This window comes from Dipteris shenzhenensis, chromosome 21, assembly GCF_047967505.1.
Source record: "Dipteris shenzhenensis isolate YYH24624 ecotype China chromosome 21, Dip_SZ_1.0, whole genome shotgun sequence".
Lineage (NCBI taxonomy): Eukaryota > Viridiplantae > Streptophyta > Polypodiopsida > Gleicheniales > Dipteridaceae > Dipteris > Dipteris shenzhenensis.
In genome coordinates, this window is record NC_141616.1 from 23,933,656 (window position 1) to 23,955,456 (window position 21,801).

Sequence of the window (21,801 nt, forward strand, 5' to 3'; positions counted from 1 at the left end):
ATCCTTATGTACTCTAGTTCGTGGCTCGATTAGTATGCCACCTTAGTTACCTGAGTTTGGTTTGAGACCCACATATAGGGTTCTTCTATTTCTTTGTACTAGAGTTCTTTTGGCTTTCACAACTAAGAAGAGGAAAACAATTTTCAGCCTCCACCTTTGTGTGTATTCCCCCATTATGTATGTGAGAAAGCCGCAAGTGAGACTCCTTCCCTCTCTCCCACTATCTTCACATAGAATTCACAACAGTAATCATAAAATATTAGTGGATCTATAGTGTCCTCTAGCAATGGTTCACATACTTCACCATGGACAGGCAGATTGAGATCAGGAGAATCTCCTCAAAAAAATGCAGATAGTGGTATGCAAGTATCACGAAAGGGAAAAGAGAAAGCAGATCAGCCCATGGTTGATGTGAATGCAAGTCACTCTTATGTGGATGGTGAATCCAGTGGCTCAGAATAGAGCCTTGATGATGAGTTGGGTATTCCTTCTATTGTTACACCAAAAGTAAGGAAGACAAGGGATGTTTTGAGAGCACTTGGTAGTGAGCCTATTTTGTGCAAGTCTACTAGAGTTATCCTATGGATAAGCTGAAATATGATAAATTTACAGCCATTCACTATGCCTATATGGTCAAAGTGATACAGAAACCAAAACCCACTCCTTCTGAGCAAGCCATGGGAAAAAAAAAATGGGAGAAAGCCATGGATGAAGAAATGGATACCTTGGAAGCAAATGCTACATGGGAATGGGTGCCTTTGCTTAAAGACAAGAATGCAATTGGCTGCAAGTGGGTTTGTAAGGTGAAGCACAATGCAGATGGTTCTGTGAACAGATATAAGGCAAGATTAGTTGTCAAGGGGTATGCATAGACATATGGCATTGACTATGAAGAAACATTCAGTCCAGTTGCAAGGATGGCAATCGTAAGAGCAGTCATTGCTATGGCTGCATCAAAGGGATTGTCTTTACATGAGATGGATGTAAAGAATGCCTTCTTGCATGGTGATTTGCAAGAAGAGGTCTATATGGAGCAACCACCAGGTTATGTTCATGCTGTTCATCCTGAGTTTGTTTGTAGGTTGAAGAAAGCCTTGTATGGCTTGAAGGAAGCACCCTAGCATGGTCTGACAAGATAGGATAGTATCTTGTCACTATTGGCTTTCAGATTTCCAAGGCAGATTTCTCACCTTATGTGAGAAAAACAGAGAAAGGCATTATGCTGCTTCTCATTTAGGTTGATGATTTGATCATCACAAGTGATAGTGATGAATATATCCTTCATGTGAAAATGCTATTGAAGCAAAAGTTTGAGATAAAGGATTTGGGAGAGCTGCGTTACTTCTTGTGCATTGAAGTGATTAGATCCACAAGTGGGATATGGCTCTTGCAGAGGCAGTATAGATTGGACAGGTTGTCCAAATATGGGATGACAAGCTGTAAGCCTATTTCAGTTCCTTTGGAGCAGAATGTGAAGTTGAGCGCAAATGTAGGTGAGCTTCTGGAAGACCCTACTATGTACAAATGCATAGTAGGAAGTTTGATTTATATGACTATTACCAGGCTAGATTTTAGCTATGCTATTGTGTTGGTAAGTCAGTTTATGCAGGCTCCAAGGAAATCGCATTTGGATCCGCGACTAGACACATACTAAGGTATGTGAAGTCCACATTGCAGGATGGACTATTTTATGAGACTAGGGTTCAGAACAGTCGCATGGATACACTGATGCTGATTGCTAATTGGGCTGGTAGTATTTCTGATAGACGATCTACCAATGGATGTGTGTTTTCTTTTGGGAATGCTACAGTCACTTGGAGCAGCAAGAAATAGCCTACAGTTGCCTTATCGAGCACAAAGGCTGAGAATAGGGGTGTAGCAATGGTTGCATGTGAGGCAGCTTGGTTGCATAAGCTACTTTATGATATGCATTAGTCTATAGATGGGCCAGTTGTCATTTATTGTGACAACATGAGTAGTATACACTTGGCAAATAACCTAGTCTATCATGTTAGAACAAAGCACATTGAGGTGCATTATCACTATGTGCGGGAGAAGGTTCTAGTAGGTTTTATTGATCTAGTTATGTCAGCACAAGTAAACTACCCATATCTTTCCGACCGCTTCTCTGTTTCTTACGAAACTTATATCAGAGTGAAGCCCATTTTAAGCGCATCTCAATATGGGTTTGAATATTTTATATCATGTTTCTACTAAAATTTATGGGCCTCTATGTCTAATGACATTTTGCAAAGTATTTTAAGCTAATTGTAAAGGTATCTATGAAGGAGGTGCAATGTTTCCCCAGAACCTATCCATCCGACCCAATCAGCCCCTTCAAACTCCTTGATATATATCAGTTCATGTCATGTTGAGCCGCAAGATCTTCTTTCAACAACATATCGCTATTCTCTTTGATGCAAACCAGCTTGCTAAGATTATGGCCTCCGCTGATCCTTTCCTTCTCCCTATGCTTGAGTACAACATCACTTGGGATGTTACCATCTTCATTATCATATAAGGGAGGATAGTATGGTGTGGTCTCTTGGTATAAAAGCTTCTTTTTAATGTCCCTTTCCCAGTGATAAATATCTCTATCACTCAGTTCGAAAGCAGCAGCAAGTGAAGAGGTGCGTGAAGTTTATTACCCCCAACTTTATGTCACACCGCCCATCCATGTTATCCACATTGAGAGTAGGTGGAGGCTCTAATTCTCATTCTAGAGATAATATCAATGCTTCAAAGTCCTCTATATCTTGTGTTGAGAGAGGTGTAGCATCTTCCTCTTGCTCTATTGTAAACCCAATTATAATGGCCAATAGATGGGCGATGTAGCTTTTACCATTGTGTAGTGGATACATAATTGGTTAGCAGCAAAGATATGTGTTGAGCCCAATCTTGTAGTTTTGCTCTACAAAGTAGTGTAAGAGTTTTTACTAACATATAATTTTTCCTCACTCCTGTGTAATTAAAAATTTTAGCCAAAAACTCCGCTGCCTCTCTACATATCTCATCCAAAATCATATCATGCCCTACTCCCCCACTCTGTGACTTTGTGTTAGGTGGGAATAAATCCTAAATCTCAAAGAATCTTGCATCCAAATGTTTCTTTGGATATTCTTCTTGTGCCTTTGGAAATGAGAAAGCTTCTTGCATATTGAATCTACTAAGGTAGATCTATAAGGGCTTTTCTTTATATGTTGTTGTGCTGTACTCATCTTTCTCCAACTCTCTGCTTTTATATGATGTTATGAATTGACAAATGTATTTTGTCATAGCAGGTGTTGGTTAGAAGGATTTTAACTTCTCAAAAAGACTCCTTAAACTCTTTGACTGCAAGAAGTTGTATGCATCGATGACATGGCAAATGTTGAGACTCGTGGCCATACAAGTTGTACTGTTTCATCTCTTGCCATCTCTTTGTTGGTTTGGTCATCAAGTTGTTCTGCACTTGCATCCTGGATAGGCAATTGCTCTGCCTCAATTTCTCCTGTCTCTAGGGTCCTTAGGTTCTATGGCATATCTTCTTGGTAGGTTGCATTTATTTTCTCATCAGTATCACTATCTAGAACCACTAGCCATGGTCGTTTTGGTGCTAACCTTCTTCAGGTTGGTGGTTTGAAGAGGGCTATTAAGGTTGAGTTTTGGGCTGTTTGGTATGGTGTCGCTTTGTCGATGGCATTGTAGACCTTTTTCCCATCTTATTGGACTATCTTCACCGTGGCATTTCACACAGGAATTAGGTCCCACTTTGATGGTGCCAATATAGTGCCATGTGCTAAGAGTGCATGTTTCTTTTATGAGTGCTAATGCATTTTACTCTTTTTGTGATGAGGGTGCCATGTGTGTGGATCAAAGTAAGTATCTCTTGGGGCTTTTATTCATGCAATCTATTTGTGGTTCTCAAAACGTGTGGGTGCACTATGCATGACTAGTGAGGTAGGAATTCCTCCTATATGCTTAATTTGCTAAGGGAATCATAGGGTAGCTAGGACTCAATCATCACCTCTGAGCCCTAGGTTGAAATCGATTGAAACTACGTATACGTGCAAAGTCGTACATATGTTCATGAGTGCTCGTGATACAATCTATTCCTAACTATGGAAGACTTGGGGCCCCCAAATCTTCATTATGGTCAGGGATGGCTTGCATGTTGATGTAGTAGCGCTTCAGTTGGCTCTCGTTTATTGTTGTTGTGAATTGGACTCCATCTAGCATTTCTAGCAGCACAACTCCGATGGGGTTCATTTATTTTACTCTATAAGATCCTTGACCTAGAAATTTGGGCTTGCCCTTAAGGGCTTTGGTATTGTACAGCAAAACCAAGTCACCTTCCTTGATGTCTTTGTCTTTGAGGTTTCTATCAAACCATGCCTTCCTTCTTCATTATTCTCTTGTCATGGCATGGTAGGCAACTAATCTAGTCTCCGTATGCTTCCCTAATTGGTAGAGCCTTTCTTTCAGTGATGCATGATCTCCCATACATTCTTGTACTGCTATGCGTACACTGGGTATTACAAATTCCAGTGGAACCACAGTCTAAAGGCCATATACCAATTGAAAAGGTGTATTTTCTATACTGACCTTGAGTGTGGTTTGGTATGCCCATAAGACTACATTTAGTTTCTCTACCCAATCAGAATGCTTTGGTTCTACTACTTTAGTGAGGACAATTCATAATATTTTGTTAGTGGATTCGGCTTGTCTATTCCCTTGGAGGTAGTAAGGTGTGCTCTTTCTGTGGATCACCATAAAGCCAGACAAGAGTTCTTGGGTAACCTCATTGACAAAATGTGTGCCTCTATCTGACACAATTTTAATGGGACATCCAAATCAGGTGATCACATTCTCGTACAAGAACCTTGTTGTGCTTCTGGCATCTGCCTTTCTGATTACTTTAGCTTCAACCCATTTGGTAAAGTAATCAGTGGCCACAATGATGCAACGTGCCTGTGTTCCCTTTGTTGCTGGGTGGATGGGACCCATAAAATCAATCCCCCATTTTTCAAATGGTTTTTGTGCAACAATTGTTGTTAGGGGATTGAAGTCGTTATGTTTTGGTTTAGTAGTCCGTTGGTATACATCACAGCTTCTGACATATTCATAGGCATCTGCCCAAAGTGTTGGCCACCAGTATCACGTGAGATGGACTTTTCTTGTTGTTGCTTCCCCTTGGAAATGTCCACTTGGAATGCCTTCATGGGCTTAACTAAGGATTGGCATGATCTCATGTGGCATCACACGTCTTCATAAAACCTAGTTCTTGCCCATCTTGTATAGTTGCCCTGCAATGAGTTGATAGGGTGCAGCTTTTAGAATTAGTTTTCTGGCATCCATCGCATTCATTTCAAGAGGTGCTCTTCTTGCCATTAAGTACCCAATGATGTTTGCACACTAGCCGGGCACATCATCTATTTGAAATAATGCGGCATCTAGTAGGTCATCTTCTATTCCTTCCAACTCTTCTCCTATCCTTAATCATGACATGTGATCGACAATGAAATGTTGAGCTCCTTTTCTCACCACGATTTTAAAATTAAATTCTTGTAGCAAGAGAAGCCATCGAGTGATCCATCCTGTGGTACATGGTCGATTCACAATATATAATAAGCCTTAATTGTCTATGTAGAAGATAAAGTCAGTAGCCAATAAATAGTGTCAAAATTTCTTCATGCTATAGATCATTGCCAAGAGTTGTCTTTCTGTTATGGTGTGATTTACCTCCGCATCATTCAGTTGTCTGCTTGCAAAGTATACTGGGTAGTCTTTGTTGTGTTTGCTAGGTTGACATAGCCCACTCCCTACTACAGAATTGGAACTGTCGGTATGTACATGAAATTCTATGTCCCAATTTGGTGCCATTAGAATAGGGGCTGTGATCAATCTCCACTTGAGGGTTTTGAATGCTTGTTTGCATTCGTCTATCCATATGAAGTTGACTAGGAGCTCATATAGGGGTCTTGCAATCATGGCATGCCTCAGTATATGAACCTTCTATAGTATCCGACATGGCCCATGAAGACTTGGACTCCCTTGGCATTTAGTGGGGTGGGAAGTTCCATGATGATCTTTATTTTGTCCATGTCAGTTGCAATCCCATGTCGAGAGATTATATGTCCCAAGACTACTCCGTGTGTAACCAGGAATTTGCATTTTAGAGGATTCAAAGAGATTCCATAGTCCCTGCATTCTTTTAGCACTTCTTCAAGGCATTTCAAGTGATCCGTTTTTCCTAAGTGTATGCACAAGTCGTCGAGGAAGACTTGTAGGAACTTGTTGAGAAATTCCTTGAAGGCGGTGTGCATGACCCTTTGAAAAGTAGATGGGGCATTGCATAAGCCGAATGGCATGACTCTATATACCAAAAATGCCCCATTCTATGGCAAACATTGTCTTTGCCTGATCTTGAGGTGCAATTTGTACTTGGTTGTACCCGCTGAACCTATCCAAGAAGCTATACACTTCAGATCCCGCTACCCTTTCTAAAACTGTTTTAGTCAATGGTAGGGAATAGTGATCTCTGATTATTGCTGAATTGATGTTCTTGAGATTCACATATTTTTGAGCTTCTTGTTTTTCTTAGGAACAATCACCATTGGTGACACCCAATCAGTATGCTCAATCTCATAAATAAAACCAGCATCCAGTAATTTATCTAGTTCACAATAGGAGTCGCACTCCCAAGGAGTGGTTCTTCGGCCATACAAGCACCTTCAAGCTCTTTAGGATCCCATTCAAAATTTGGGAACTCAGGTGCTTTTGTGGGCTTAGTCAAGTACAATTCCACCACTCTGGCCTGCATTCTTTCGAATTGGTTGAAGTGCTCTATCTTGGCCTTTTGGTGTTGCACACCCTCTTTCTTTTTCCTACACCGATTGCTATTGGCTAGTGCTAGAGGGTCTATCTTGGGATATTCTATGGCCATGAGTGCCGGCAAGATTGCCAAGTTATTGTCAAATACTTGGCCTTCCAAGGTGGCATTATCAATTTCTAGATCCCAATTGTAGGCACAAGAGCAACAAGCTGAGGCTGCCACAAAATTGGTTGACATGGAAAGGCATAGAAGAGAAGAAGCAAAGAAGCGCATGAAGGAGCTCCGAGATAGGCTCGAAGAAATGAGAAATGATGGGGACATGGTGGACAAGGATCTAGAAAAGATGCAAAAGGACCTTGAAGATCAAAGAGCCAAAAAGGAGGGCCTTTACAAATAGCTTTGCAACATGCAGAACCTATTGAACATTCAAAAAGATCAGATGATGGACGAGCTGAAAAGGGAGAATGCAAAAACCAGAAAGGTGATGCAGGAACTGCAAGAGAGCTTCGAGGCCATGAAGGATGGGACAGAGAGCAGCCGGGGTGGACAAGACAACGAGGCAGCTCCCCAAGCCAGGAAGGATATGGCCTCCTCAAGGTCATTGTCCCATTGGACGCTTGCCATGAAGACTGGCATATCCACCACTTCTAATTCGTCATCCCAAATCGGTGCTTCTAGTTGGATCATTTGGGCATCCACATCTGGCAACATTGGATGTGTTGTTTTATAGTTATCTATTGTAGCCAATGCCTGTATCCAATTATTGATGTCACTTTGTGTATCCCCTTCTATGGGTTTTAGTACATTGGTAGGTACAGGGGATGCATGACTGGTGGCTATAGTGGATGAAGTGTCTTCAACATTTCTAGGAATAGTGGGTTTGATTTCCCATGTTCCCAAATTTATCTTGATAGCGGTTTCTCTATTTTGGATTGTTATTCTATCACTGTGAGTACCAAAGCTTCCCAAAGCCATGATCTTCCCAACAATATCTGGTATGCTATGGCTCCCTTGGGAAGATTCAAGATAGTAAACTGGAGAGTGAGCCTGGCTCCATCAATTTTTGTTGACACATTGTCAATGATACCCAATGGCTTCATTTTAGTATGGTCGGCTAAGCGGATGTTGATGTGGCCTTCTGCATTGGAGGTAGACCCCATTCTTCATATAGCCCTCTTGCTAGAATGTTTACTCCGGCTCCACCATCCACTATTGCAAGGTATTGGCCAAAGGCTTTATGCTCCAGTGGGATGGTTACATTTTTTATGTCATCCCTAGCATTAAATTTTACTGAAACTACCTTTTTCTCTTCTTCAGGTGAGGGGAAGTATTGTCAAGATTCGATCCATCCCTTGAAACTCTCCCACATTGTAGGGAAATTTCTTAGTAAGGTCCCAATTGGCATCGTGACAGGACAGCTTATCAACTTACAACATCAAGCTTGCTAGTGCGTTGCCATCCAATTGGGGATGTTTTGCCTATTGCTCTATTATCCATTGAAAGCTGTTGGGATCAATCACTGTGTCAATGCTGGGTGATGATAGTGCTCTGGCCTCTACTGCTGCCATCCTATCTGTCTTAAATTTTTCTTGCTCCTATTGTACCCATTGCTTCAAGGCTTGTTCTTACTTTCAACATTGGGTAATGCTTCCTAGGCTCCTTGGGTGGCACGTTGAGACATGGCACTTGTGCATTAGGTGCGAGTGCCTGTTGCCTGTACACTGGGATTGGTGGTTGTTGGTATTGTTGGGGACATGAATGTGCTATCCTCACATCAGAGAAATAGATATTTACATCATGCCCTACAACATTGCAAATAGGACACCATAACCATGGGGGCTGAGCCACTTCTAGTGGGTTTAGTTTATTCCTCAAGATTTGGCATTCATTGGCTGTATGGTTGGCCATACAGTGTGGGCACTAAACATTCTCTCCTTGGGTATTGTGGTGGTTGAGAGACATGCAGCTTTTGCTCGATGGCCTGCATCGTTTCATCTTTTCTTAGGGACATGGCTTCCACTCTATCCTCGGTGGTGCAATCTTTGTTGGAAGTGCTTCCCTTTTTTGAAGATTTCTTGTCGTGATGACTTGATTTATAGCCATCACTATCGTCGCTATCAGAATCGATCATGCCGTCCTCAATGTCAAATGTAGCTTCATGAGCATCGCTGAAATGTGTATAGCTGCTCACTTTTTTCATATCCTTGCGAATGGATTTTTTCAGGCCAGAGATAAAACCATGCTATGAGGTACTTGTCCTTCGAACGGGGAACACACTTTGCTATTAATCTTTTCATTCTTCCTAAGTATGTTCTGACCTTTTCTTTCTTGCGCATTGCTATATTGCCTAGTTGTAATGGGGGGTCATCTTGCAACCTTTCTATTTGGAATCTTCTTCTGAACTGCTCAAATAGTAGTGCCCATGTGGCTCTTTCCTCTACGCAAAGGTCGAGGTACCATTCCAAAGCCTCATCGGTTAGGGCCATCGGGAACCAAGCGGCTTTGGTTTCATTTGACTAATCGCCTCCAGCACAACATGCTGCATCGAAGAGTTGAAGAAATGTGACAAGATTCCCTCGTCCCCATTGTACTTTGGCATTTTCAATGTACCGAAGTTTCTTCTACCATTTTTTTTGTGGTTGTGGTCGTGGTTGTGGTTGCATTGTTCACCAAAGTAATCTACAGGATGTAGATCATCGTTACCTATTTCTTCTTCAACCCTTAGGTCCTTCATGCTGCTTGTCGATGATGAGATGTTGAATTCTTAGAGAGTGTCGAGGGCCGAAGAACACTCGTGAAAGTATGCAGGTGCTAGTATTCATCCAGATCTAAGATGCATACACAATGATTAATTGTATCTTTGAAGTGAGTGCATTTGACTTTGAAATCCACAATTGATTTCGACCTTCATAGCTCGATAATGGCAAAAATAATGCAATCGACGGGTCAAGATCAGTGTCTACGTAATGGCGAGTAACGAGACTGAAAACAATGGTAAAAATACTTGAAAATTATCATTTGAGATTGGACTTTGCGTGTGTGAATCATGATGTCATACTGGGTGCGATTTGATCTTCAAACAGCCAAGATACGGGCCCCTGAAGAAGGGGTAAAAATGTTAGGGGGATTAGAGATGCATTAGTGTATTGGGACCGTGGTGATAAAAATGTGCCTAGGATTGCTCCACGTGAGTGGGGGAATGCGTCGAGACGGATTGTCAATCGGAGATCACGGTGGAAACTTATGAGTGAAATAGTGCGAAGAGAGGTCACAAGGGGGCGCAAATTGACGAGTTTTTTGAATGCCTAAATGGTGTGGAATGGGCTAGAAAAAGTCCCCGTAGCACGGTGGTTCCGTGTGTGAATCTATGGTTCAATTCGAGTCTAACTCAAGTCCCAAATAAGCAAGTTATGGACCTTTAAAGTTAGGGGAATTTAGGGACCCTTTGGTCTTTAGGTCCAAGTGTGAATGGACCTTAGACCTGAGGGTACTTACCTTGTTTAGTTTGGCTAACCAATACTTAATCTAGCTATTCAGTTAATCTAACTAAAATACTTGACCTAACCTAGTTTGGACATAATAACTATCTAGTTAGCCTAACTTTCTCTTAGTTAAGCATCTATCTTACGTGGTTAGCTCTAACCTACTGGTGGTTAGTTATTACCTAATTGAAGTTTGTTGACCCTACCTTGTTGACTTAGGCTAGATTAACCTAACCCAAATCCTAATCCAACCTAGGTTAATAAAATCGAAACTAACCTAAACTAAACTAACTCTAATCTAATCCTTTTTTTTTGGAGATTAAGGAGGGGGCGATGGCACCACCATGTGGCAGACAGGATCTGCCTTGTTGGCACACATTGCCTCATTGGCAGGCTCTCTTGCTTGGCGAGCATCGCTTCATTGGCGAGCGCCCCTTGGTTGGCATGCAACGCTTGGCTAGCGAGCACCACCTATGGTGGGCGCCACCGCTGAGCGAGCACCGCCTAACTGGTTGGCCCCGCCGCTGGATGAGTGCCACCCTTTGGCGAACTAAGAGACCCTTAGGGCCTTTTACTTAGAAGAGAGGGGACAGAGAGGGGGGTTGGGGGGGGGGGGGGGTTGGGGGGAGGAGGTGGAGGAGGGGAGGGGTGGAACTGGAGGAAGGGGGGGGGGATTGGTTGGAGGGGAAAAAGTGGTGTTGGAGGGGGGTTTTGATGAAAAACGTGGTGGTGGTGGTGGTGGTGGAAATGGTGGACGAAACTTGGAGGACAAAAAATAGAGAGAGATAATAAATATGGAAGTGGCTTGGAAAAGTGTGGGGAAAGAAGTAAGGGGGGTTGCCTCGTCCCCCACCCTACTCCTCCACCCTCCTTTCCCCCCTCCTCCTTCCTCCTCCTCCTTCCCCTCCTCCTCCTCCCTTCTCCTTTCCTCCCTTCTTCTCCCTTCTCTCTCCTCCTCCATTCTCCTCCCTCTTCCTTCTCCCCCTCCTCGTTCCTCCTCTCTTCTCCTCCACTCTTCTTCCTCTTCCTCCTCCTTCCTTGTTCCTCCTCCTCAACCCTTACACCTCGAATCCATGAAGGAGATGCTCAGCACTCCTCAACCCTAGTCTCCTCCTAAATCCTACAACCCCCTTTGAACCCTGGAACTCCTAGATAGCTCTCTCAAGCCAGTCCCCGTTTTGAACCTTGAAATCCCCTTTTAAACCCTTTTAAACCCCTTGAGCCTCCATCAATCGTTATGATCAAGCCCTCTTTCTCACCCATGCGTGCATGAGATATGTTTTCCATGCTTTAGCCTACACCTCTCACCGGAGAATGACTTGAGAACCTATGCTATACTTGTAAACACCTATGCTACAACGAGCGATGACACGATTGTGGGTGACCAACACCCTTGGAACCTGCACTTGGGAGAAAACAATGACAACATTTTGGTGTCGTTGCAGGGGAGGTTTAGCACCTGAAGCAAAAGTGGAGCACATGCTTACATGTGTGAAAAAGGACCCCTCTTTGAAAAACCATTCAAGATACATTCCTCAAGGCAAGGAAGTGAAAAAATGCTTCCAAATGGTACAAAAGGATAATGTTGGCTTACATAATCACATTATTACACGAAAGACCCAAAATTAACCCTTAATCCTCCCACATTCGATAAAAGCAACAAGGGAGGAGGAAGAGGGAGAAGGGAGGAGGGAGGAGGAGGGGGGTGGAGGAAGAGGGAGGTGAGTGGAGAAGGAGATGGAGGAGAAGGGAGTACAAGGAAAGGGAGTGCAAGGAAAAGGGCATGCTAAAACACGATAGTGTAATAGAGCATGGACGCAATGGAGATCAATCACATGAACACAATAGTGAGCTTGAACACTAAACCCCAAAGAGTGGGAGCCTCATTCCATTGAGAGATATTTAGACATATTGATCTCTACACAGTCCGTAGGTACCTCCGTGGTGGGACATCTTTTCTAGGAAACCTTTTGGACAAAAGTCCCTCCACTTTTAGGGGGGACCTTTTGGATCTCTACACAAAGTGGGGAGATCTTTTGAGTCTCTACACAAAGCGGGGATATCTTTGAGTCTTATTGGATCTTTTCTAGAGAGGATTTTGGCTATCCTCGTCCTTCAAGATTCATCATACCATCTTTTGGCTATCCTCATCCTTTAAAATTCATCATACCACCTTTCAAGCTCAAGATATTACAAGCGGAGCTTTGCCACTACTCTACACACACAATGCTCTCATCGTTGTTTTCCTAGACTACACTTCTGACCCTTGCTGCCACAAGGTTAACTATAGTATAATCCAAACTTGTATGGTTAAGCAAATTGTAGTAAGGTGCAAAATAATATGTTTGCTAAGCTAGAACCATATGATAAAGACTAGCTCAATATACTGTCCCTACCACAAATGTATGTTTGGGCATTACCAAGGCACTCTCTAACGGGTAGAACCTTAGTGGTGAACTAGGCCTAGGTGCTTACCATATTACATGTTGGCTACCTTCATTGTGGGTGCTTAAAAGAGTTAGATCTTCCTACTCGATGGTTCTATGTAGAGCCCAAGACATGCACACTTAGTGAACTATGATCTTCCCAAACTCAATATGGATTTCCAAACGATGCAACATTGCCAACGTTGCACCTTGAAAAGCAAGCTCATAGACCAAGGTTTTGAAACTTGGAGATAAGTCATGGAAGCAAGTTCTTTAGCACAGAATTCTTTCGATACTATGCACAATGGGAGGAGTTGGCAAGCCTCATTCAAACAATGAAACAAGTCCAAGTATGAGCAATGTGGCTCACGGGGGCAACTTATTGCCCTAACATATAGGAAGGGTGCTCTAGTATCCCACATAATAAATTCCTTGAATGTGAGGCCTAATGGTGCAAAATGCTTACATCTCATCGAATTCATTCAATAAGTGCGAGGGTGGGAGCCCTTATTAGGTCACCTGATCCACAAAGGCCAAATATTTGGAGATGCAAAGGAACCATACTAGTGCCTTCAAGAAGCTTTACTTTATGCTTGCCCAAAATAACCATGCAACGAACAAGCCTCATTCAAACAATGAAACAAGTCCAAGTATGAGCAATGTGGCTTGGGGGGGCAACTTATTGCCCTAACATATAGGAAGGGTGCTCTAGTATCCCACATAATAAATTCCTTGAATGTAAGGCCTAATGGTGCAAAATGCTTACATCTCATCGAATTCATTTAATAAGTGCGAGGGTGGGAGCCCTTATTAGGTCACCTGATCCACAAAGGCCAAATATTTGGAGATGCAAAGGAACCATACTAGTGCCTTCAAGAGGCTTTACTCTATGCTTGCCCAAAACAACCATGCAATGAACAAGTATCACATTACTCTATGCTTGCCCAAAATAACCATGCAATGAACAAGTATCACATTACTCTATGCTTGCCCAAAATAACCATGCGATGAACAAGTATGGCAATGGTGTGGCAACTTGCAACTGTGACAAATTGTGGATTCTAGTGTAATGAGCTTGATGTGATGACAATTGTTGCCTCTTGTTTCAATGTACAACAGGTTGATTCATGCACTAGGGCTTAATCTCCTTGTGTCATTTGTGGCTAGCCAAATAGGGGGGGTGAGGACCGTTAGTAGGCAACTCAATGATCGAAATTGTATCATGCCATTATAATTCTATAAAAAACTAATCTGTAGAAGTAATTAAAGCATATCATCATATCATGCAGGTGATAGGCACCCGCACCTCAAGACCTCTCATAGGGCCAAATTCATAATTCTATAAAAAACTAATTTATTAAATCAATTCAAGTAGAGTGATGGTCTAAAATCCTCCCTAAGTGGATAAATCGTTCCAGTCACTTGAGTGACACATCCTTCTACTTGCAAAGTGGGGTATGGTCAACTCTAAACATGGGTGCACGTGAAATATAATTTTAATGCTAGCCTAGCCTTTGGAAGAAAACCACCCAAAAATACCTTCATCCCAAGACTTTGAAATCCCCCCTATGCCTTGCCTAGGATGGCCTAATATACATGTATCAGAAAAAATTTGTACAGGTTATTCAAGCAACACATCCTTCTAAGATTGAAGGCCTGACATCATTTCCAAGTCATACATCTGTGTCAAAAGACCACTGACCAATGTAATATGCTTATTGTTTCTGAGTAAGACCATGTATGAACTCCATCTAACTGACAAGCCTTGCTTGTGCTAGCAAAGTGTTGTAAATATATATCATGTTAAATTTGATGTCAGTAACATCCTGTTGCAGACTAGACCTTGGATAAGAATTACACCCTGTTGACGGATGTCCCTGACTAAAATATAGCCACATCTAGAAAATCTCCCGTCTGCACAAGAATGAAGTTTTAGTACGTCTCTTATACCCTCAAACTTATACCCTCAAACCACACCTGCAATTACATCTCTGTAATGTACCTGAAAGCTAAGCTCTGCAAGTGTACGACTTTCGTCACCCCCTCGTCTTCCACCACTAGCATGTGTCATTCCCACCTGGCAATATACAAATTGAGATTCGTCCTACTTCAAATTCAGTTCTATGCTTACAAATGGAAACTTACAAACAGAAATTAGGCCTGTGAGATGAATAAGAAAAGGATGCAGATGATGAATACATTACGAATAACATTGCGACCCCGGCGATCAGGATAAACAAAAGCAAAAGATAGTCTTGCTTCTTTTCTCCTTGCTGCTGGAGCGACTTCTTTCACCTTTAAAATCCATAAAAGGAGGACACAGCAAGGCAAACATCAGGGGGGAGTCACAGAAGCTAGAAAAGCTGTTGACCTACACAATTATCTGGCAAAGAGAAGAATCAGCATGTCCCCCCTGCCCCCACCAAAAGACCAGAAAACCACCTTGTCCCAACCCAAATTGAGGGGGAAAACCCACACCAAAAAGGTAAGGAAACTAACTCACACAATTAGCATAGCACAAACTCATAAAGTTCATGGAATCTTTGGAAAGAAAACAAGCTCAATGCAGAAAAATATCTCACCAAATCAGTCAACTCTCTAAGAGTTGCATCACGCCAAGTATATATTTGCACTTCGTCTTTTGGTTCCTTACCCCTCACAGCAAAATCCTCCACAGTATGGTGACCACCAGTCTGCACACAAGTAGCCAAAACAAAAAAACTATGCAGTAAAAAGCTAGAGACAATAAAGAATTGTTGACACATGTTTATATACAAGATCAAGGAGCCTCATTTTGGGAAGCACGCAGCCGCAACCCCACTCCTCCAAGTTCTGCTAGCAATTATGACACCAAAGTCGTGTTAACAGAGGGCCTTCCACCATTTTATGGGCTGGTTTGTCAAACACTGTAGACAATTTCTCAGTAGCAATTCCAGGTAAGAATATGGACGAGGATGTGATATCCCTATACGATAAATTGTGAACTTCGAACGAAACATTTGCTATGAACAGAAAGAGGACTACATTCCAGTGTATGGTCCCCCAGAACAAGGACACTTGAACAACACATGCAAAATATTGAGCACTAAATATTTAAATAAAACACACAAGGTTTTTTTTTTAATCCAAAGGGTGCACCCACAAATATGTAATGGCATGCTATGTATCTTTGTGCCATTACTACTAATACAGAGGCTAACTTGTCACGATCTGTGAGTTAAAATCCTTTCCTAACAGTTTTTACTCTGGAAGGTTTGGAAAGGGCGCGCCGTTACGTAGCTCTTCATGCAACCACCCGATGGGATGCACACCTTTTCAAGTGTGGCTCTTCACTCTCCTTATGAGAGAGGCCATTGTAGGCAACAACATACTCTCAGATATCCTTAAGAGGCCTCTCCATCCCTCAGGGTCACCAGACGACGTAAATGGACTTGCATGTCTATGTGCTCACACTGTCCTAGAATGAAAGACACGCTCCTTTGTAAAGGACACACACCTTCACGAGCAGACACCCTTCCCCAAAGGCACACACCCCTTCACAAACAGACAACCCTTTGAAAAAGAGACACACTCCCTTCACAGGCATTGCAAAAAAAGGTTGCATACTGGCACCGTTAATGAAGGGTGCACCTTGTCATTGAAGGGAGACAACCCATAGGTGAACGATCATACACTTCATGCCAAGCAATGCACTTACGATCCTTTACTTCTACAGCATCTAAAGATCTTATGTGCCATCCAAACCTATACAAGTGAAAGGACACATTTTTCATGCTTTGAGGTGCCAATACCACTAACCTCACCTTTCTCGACGACCCATTCCTCTACAAAACTTCCGAACCACGCAGTTGGATCCAACTTACAGACTAGAGGGCAGCAGACCGCACAGTTGGTTCCAATCTACAGACTAGGGTGCAGCACAAGCTCTTTATCCCCTTCCATGCATAAGAAATGAGGACTTATACACCAATGCTCCAGACGTACAGAAGCAGATTCAGCAGCTGCTAGTAAGTAGAGCAATCCTACTGTCTCAGTTTCTATCAAAAACTTCAAGATCGTGTCATGGACATCCACAACTCGTGGCATGCTGGGCTGCCACATCAGCAGGTGCATCAACAACCACATCAGCACAGCACCTAGCTGCACCACATCAACAGCCACGTGGCAGTCGGTGGACCAGCAGACCCGACCAGTGCTGCGCTGCCGTTGCTGTCCCGCTGGCCCTTGCTGCGCTACTGCCCTTGCAGAGGCTAGGTAGAGGTCGAGGGGGTGGGTAGGCAAGGGTAGAGGGAGAAGAGGCTCTGATACCAGTTGGAGAGTTAGGAAGGGGGAAGAAGAGCAAGAGGGAGAGAGTGTGAGAAAGAGAGAGAGACTCAAATGTGCGGGTGTGAAATGATGAGCCACACCACAAACTCATTAGTTTTATTAGGATTAGGTTTTACCCTATGACTGTCTTAAGACAGTCATAGATGTCCTATCTTTAATAAAGGGGTGGCAATGTGCCTTTACCCCAACAAAAGTATATGTGCATGAAGAGGTGTGCATTGTGAAGTGTGTGACCCTTTCCATATAATGCATAGCTGTAAAATCAAAGTGCCCTCCTTGAAAGTGTTGTGCCTCATAGGAGTGTCCCATCAAAAGAGCATACCCTTTTGACAAGTATCCATAAATCAAACCTTGGTTGGGACAGATCTGAGCTTGGGTCGGCCATATAGGCAGGTTCTTTTCAGGGCCTTGGGGACTATATAAGGCAGCCCCCTTGGCCACTCATTCCATCCATCTTCAAGCTTGAGTTGGCACAGCAGTCCTCAGCCAACAGCACTGGATCAGCAGCAGATCAGCCCAGGCCAGACATCAACCATGATCCCTACAGGGTTACTGACAGGCCCGGTTCAGTCCGAGCAGCAGCAGCCAACAGTCTGTATCAGAGCAGCCCTCAGTCCACAGTGAGGGAGTTCCTTCTCCACAGTACCTTTTCCATTCCTTTGCAGTGAAGGTTTACCTTTCCATACAGTACTTAATCTTTCAGTTGTATGGGGTTGAGACTTCTCACTGGCATTCATGGTGTCAATTCTGGATCTTGTCTGTACCATAAAACAGTGGCTGTCCCTGACTGAACCTGCCTATCTCAATAAAGAAAAACTGAAGATTTGATACCAATGTAGTAGGGACAAAGACTAACCCACAGTCTCTCCAACTAACTGCTGACTTAACTGAGAATAATTTACTCACAAACACAAGTGGAAGCTGTGAGGTGAGCATGAGAATCTGAGAAGAAGGAAATGAACAACTGAATAAATGTCTGCCCAATAGGGCTAGGGGTATTTAAGGTTGACTCTGTGAACAATTAATGTGAAAGTGAGGATATTTGTATGTGTATGTGAGTGTGTGCGTGTGTGTGTTTGTAAAAAGTGTGTGTGTGTGTGTGTGTGTGTGTGTGGCCCACCCCCAACCCAGAGGTAAGACCACATGGTGGGGAGTAAGCCCACCATGTGGAACTTACTCCCCACCTAATAATAGAAGTTATAAAAAGGGATCACTATGAAAAGTGTCCAAAATGATATAAAAGTGGTTCCATAAGTAGATGCATAATCCCGTTTTTGGAACCAATGTTTGTGCACAAAAAATGACGTAATCATTAGTAAACAAAGAGACTCAAAATATTTCCAATAACAAAAATTTAACCATGCTTATAATTATCCTATGATTTATGTATTAATTGTATGGAGAAAGAAGTTGCTTCCTGCACCCCTCCACCGACCTCCGGTAGTCGTAAAGGCCCGATGACAATCTTCCACAATGGTAGCCACGATGTCGACCATGATGCAAATAAAGCAACAGCAATCAAAGAGCCTTTTTGCATGCATGCTTCAGCTCTAGGAAATGTGTATGATCGTGAGCAGGCCACTAGAGAGCTCGAGAGGTAAAAGAAGAGTGTGATCGCAAGGCACAAGAAACCAAGGAGCTCAGACAGTGGCAATCGGGAGGAGAAGGAAGAACGGGATCGATGTGTCCTCATTTCTCTACTCCACCCACAAGGAGACAAGGGAGAGAGTTCCGCAGCCCATCAAAGCTTCATCTCCCAGAAGGCTCAATTGAGAAATAACTCTCAACCAGTTCGAGAGTTATCTCTCGATTGTGCCTAAGAAGACAATGAGATGTGAAAGATATCAAGACAAATTGCAAAGTCAATTCTTCAAGATCCACAAGGGGGACACCGAGACAGTGAACCATTATGCCAACAAGTTCACATGTATCCATTCAGTTGAGCAAGAGGAGCGTGAAAAGTTGGGTAAGTTTCTCCATGGGTTGCACACAGATATCCAATGGTATGTCCCAAGTTTCAGGCCACAGGATTATGAGAGTGCATACAAGCTTGCCCAAAACTTTGAGCTCATGCACAAGGGTCAAGGATCCAAGGCAGCCTACAGCAAGAAGTCCATTGTCAGAAAAAGTCTATGAATAGGCAACAAAAGAAGAACTGGACGACAAAGGATAGCAACGTCTATGGCAGTTTCTTGGATGTAGCAACCTGAGCGACCTACGCCAAGGAGAACCAGTGTTTTCATTGTCATGTGCAGGGCCACAAAAAGCACAAGAAACTCCGAGTAGACAAAGCCACGTCAAGTGGTCCATCCAAAACCGTAACTCACACGAACAGACATCAATGTCCATTGAGGAGATTGAAGATCAACGGAAGGGAGAACCTCACACGTTTCCCACTTGTTCCAGCCACATCGGTGGTCAAAAGGTCCTCATTCTTGCACATTTAGAAAGTTCAAAGGATATCATCTCCACCGAAGCCATCAAGCAAGCCCAATAGACTCTCGTCCTTACAAATTCCATTGCCTTGAATGGCGCATTCGTGGGATAGTAGGCGGAGAGCAACACGGAGGTCACTTCAGCCACTCTAAAGATCTCACGGTGGGAAGACAGCAGGCCACTCAAGCTCAGGCAGTGGATATCATCTTTGACTACCAGCACCAAGGCTTGGATCTCAAAATCCCCCGACATGGGAGTAAGTCCATAGGAGTAGTCTTGGAGCAGAACAGTCAACTAGTTGCATTTGAGAGACGTAAGCTCATTCCAGCCGAGACCAAGCATTCTATCTACAATGATCCATGTCTTAAAAAACTGGAAGAATTTTCTTATGCACAAGATTTCACTATTTAGACAGATCATTAGATGTGTGTAGACCATAGAATAAACATATGCTCTCTCACATACAAATCCACACACCCACACATACTTGAGCATCCCTTTATACAAAGTCTTCGTACTGAGTTTCTGTCGGCACTCCAGAGGTGAGAGGCAAGACTCAGCATGACGAAGGCTAGCACCAAAGAAGAAGGCTAATCGAAAGGTAGTCCAAACTCTCTTCATTCAAGCTACAGCTGCTTGTGAAGACTAAACGGAGTGAACAAAGAGGAATAGATGTGAGAGCTTTGGGCACTTCTTCCCAATCTGCTTGGTCATGATCCGGAGATAAACCCACTGCCCTTCCTTGTAACCCACATCACGCATGTGCTTGTTGACTTGTGTTTGGTAGGCCTCATGTGCTTTGGCAATGGAGTCTTTCACAAGCTGCATGATCTACTCATATGTCTCTGTGATGCGATCGATGAAATCCCTCTTCGTAAAGACAACAAAGTTACTCTCATTTTCTCTCCCACTCTCCCTCTCTCAACAGATACACTAGGGCCCAGGACAATCGTCAGGTTGGACCCCCCCGAAGGTATTTTATTTCTTGAGAGAAAGTGAATACACAGATCAGCGTAGAGATGCTCATACAAAAATCCAAACGTGAATGAAATTACATGAGCTCTTAGGCTCTCTTTCTTGGCAACAAGCCACTTGTCAAATTCTACATTACTTTCCTAATTACATGCCACTAAGGGCAACTCTGGAGTCTTTCGAAGCACTTGGTCACGCAAACCGCCTCCTAGATTCTTGTTAGGCTCCATTGCGCTTAGGAAAATAACTCTTCCTAGTACCTACAATAATTAATTAAAGCACACCATGGCACCCATTAATTGTTAGCGCTTTGCATGCAAATAACACACTGTGGACTAATTCTAGTCATGGTGGGCATCCCCACTGAACACATGTGCACACATAACAAATATAAAAATATATATTTATTCTCTGGTTGACCGAAGTCAACGCTCTTGATCATAATTAAGCGACTTTGACCAAGGGTCGAGGCATCTTAATTATAGTCAAGTCTCTCCAACCGAAGTTGGCACATCTTGGTTGATCGTAGTTAACCCTCTTGGCGCATGCCAAGTCTCGTTGACCGGAGTCAACACTCTCTAACCGTAGTCAGCTCTGTAGTTCTCTGGTTAACCGCAATTAACCCTCTTGGTAATGAACCAAGTCTCCACGACCAGGCTTACTTGACCAGAGTCAAGTATCTTTAACCGTAGTCAATTCTTTGACCATTAAAAGAACTCTTTGACCATAATTAACACATATGAAAACTCCTTAATTATGATCAGATAAATGGTCAACTGTACTTTGACTTAAGGTATTTACATTGTGGTGACAATCGGCCTTGTAACACCTAACGGTGAGAAGGGACTTGAACTTCTTGTCGAAGGCTGCTTCATAGACAGTCCTAGACCCAACACTAACAGTGGTTCCAAATGTGGAGCAACCCGCGATTGTTGATGAGGCAGAGGTGCTTGAGCCCCATAGATTTGCTTTATCGGTTCAAGAAAGGTACAGGCAATCCTCAATGCTTGTACGCAGTCAAGTTCAAGCACAAGGGCTCCAACGAGGCACCTGGGTTGGCGGGGCCCTTGGCCATCCTTCTCTTGGATTTTGAGAAGGCTTACAGGTGGAGTGGTCTTTCCTGGAGGGCACTATGCAGAGGTTGGGTTTCTTAGACAGATGGATAAGAGAAGTCTCTACACTCTATGCGGGAAGCTCTAGTCACACAGGCGAGGCCTTTTCTCTCTCACGCTAGGTCGGCCAGGGCTGTCCCCTAGCACCCTTTCTTTTCCTTTTTGTGGCGGAGGCATTAGGCGGGCCTCACGGGGTTGAGGCTCCCAATCAGACAGGAGGAGGAGCTATTGGA

At 43.2% G+C, this 21,801-nt stretch overlaps 1 protein-coding gene across 1 annotated transcript in view; it reads right to left on the reverse strand.

Moving 5' to 3' along the window:
• Positions 1-14,343: 14,343 nt before the first annotated feature.
• The window catches only part of SAP18 (SIN3 associated polypeptide P18), a 39,632-nt gene continuing 32,174 nt past the window's right edge, over positions 14,344-21,801 (reverse strand). The window contains exons 3-6 of the mRNA XM_087392691.1: positions 15,305-15,415; positions 14,922-15,017; positions 14,725-14,799; positions 14,344-14,636 (exon numbers count right to left, since the gene is read on the reverse strand). Of these exons, the coding sequence (XP_087248817.1) occupies positions 14,604-14,636; positions 14,725-14,799; positions 14,922-15,017; positions 15,305-15,415 (315 nt within the window). The 3' untranslated portion in view covers positions 14,344-14,603. The remainder of the gene's footprint in view (positions 14,637-14,724; positions 14,800-14,921; positions 15,018-15,304; positions 15,416-21,801) is intronic.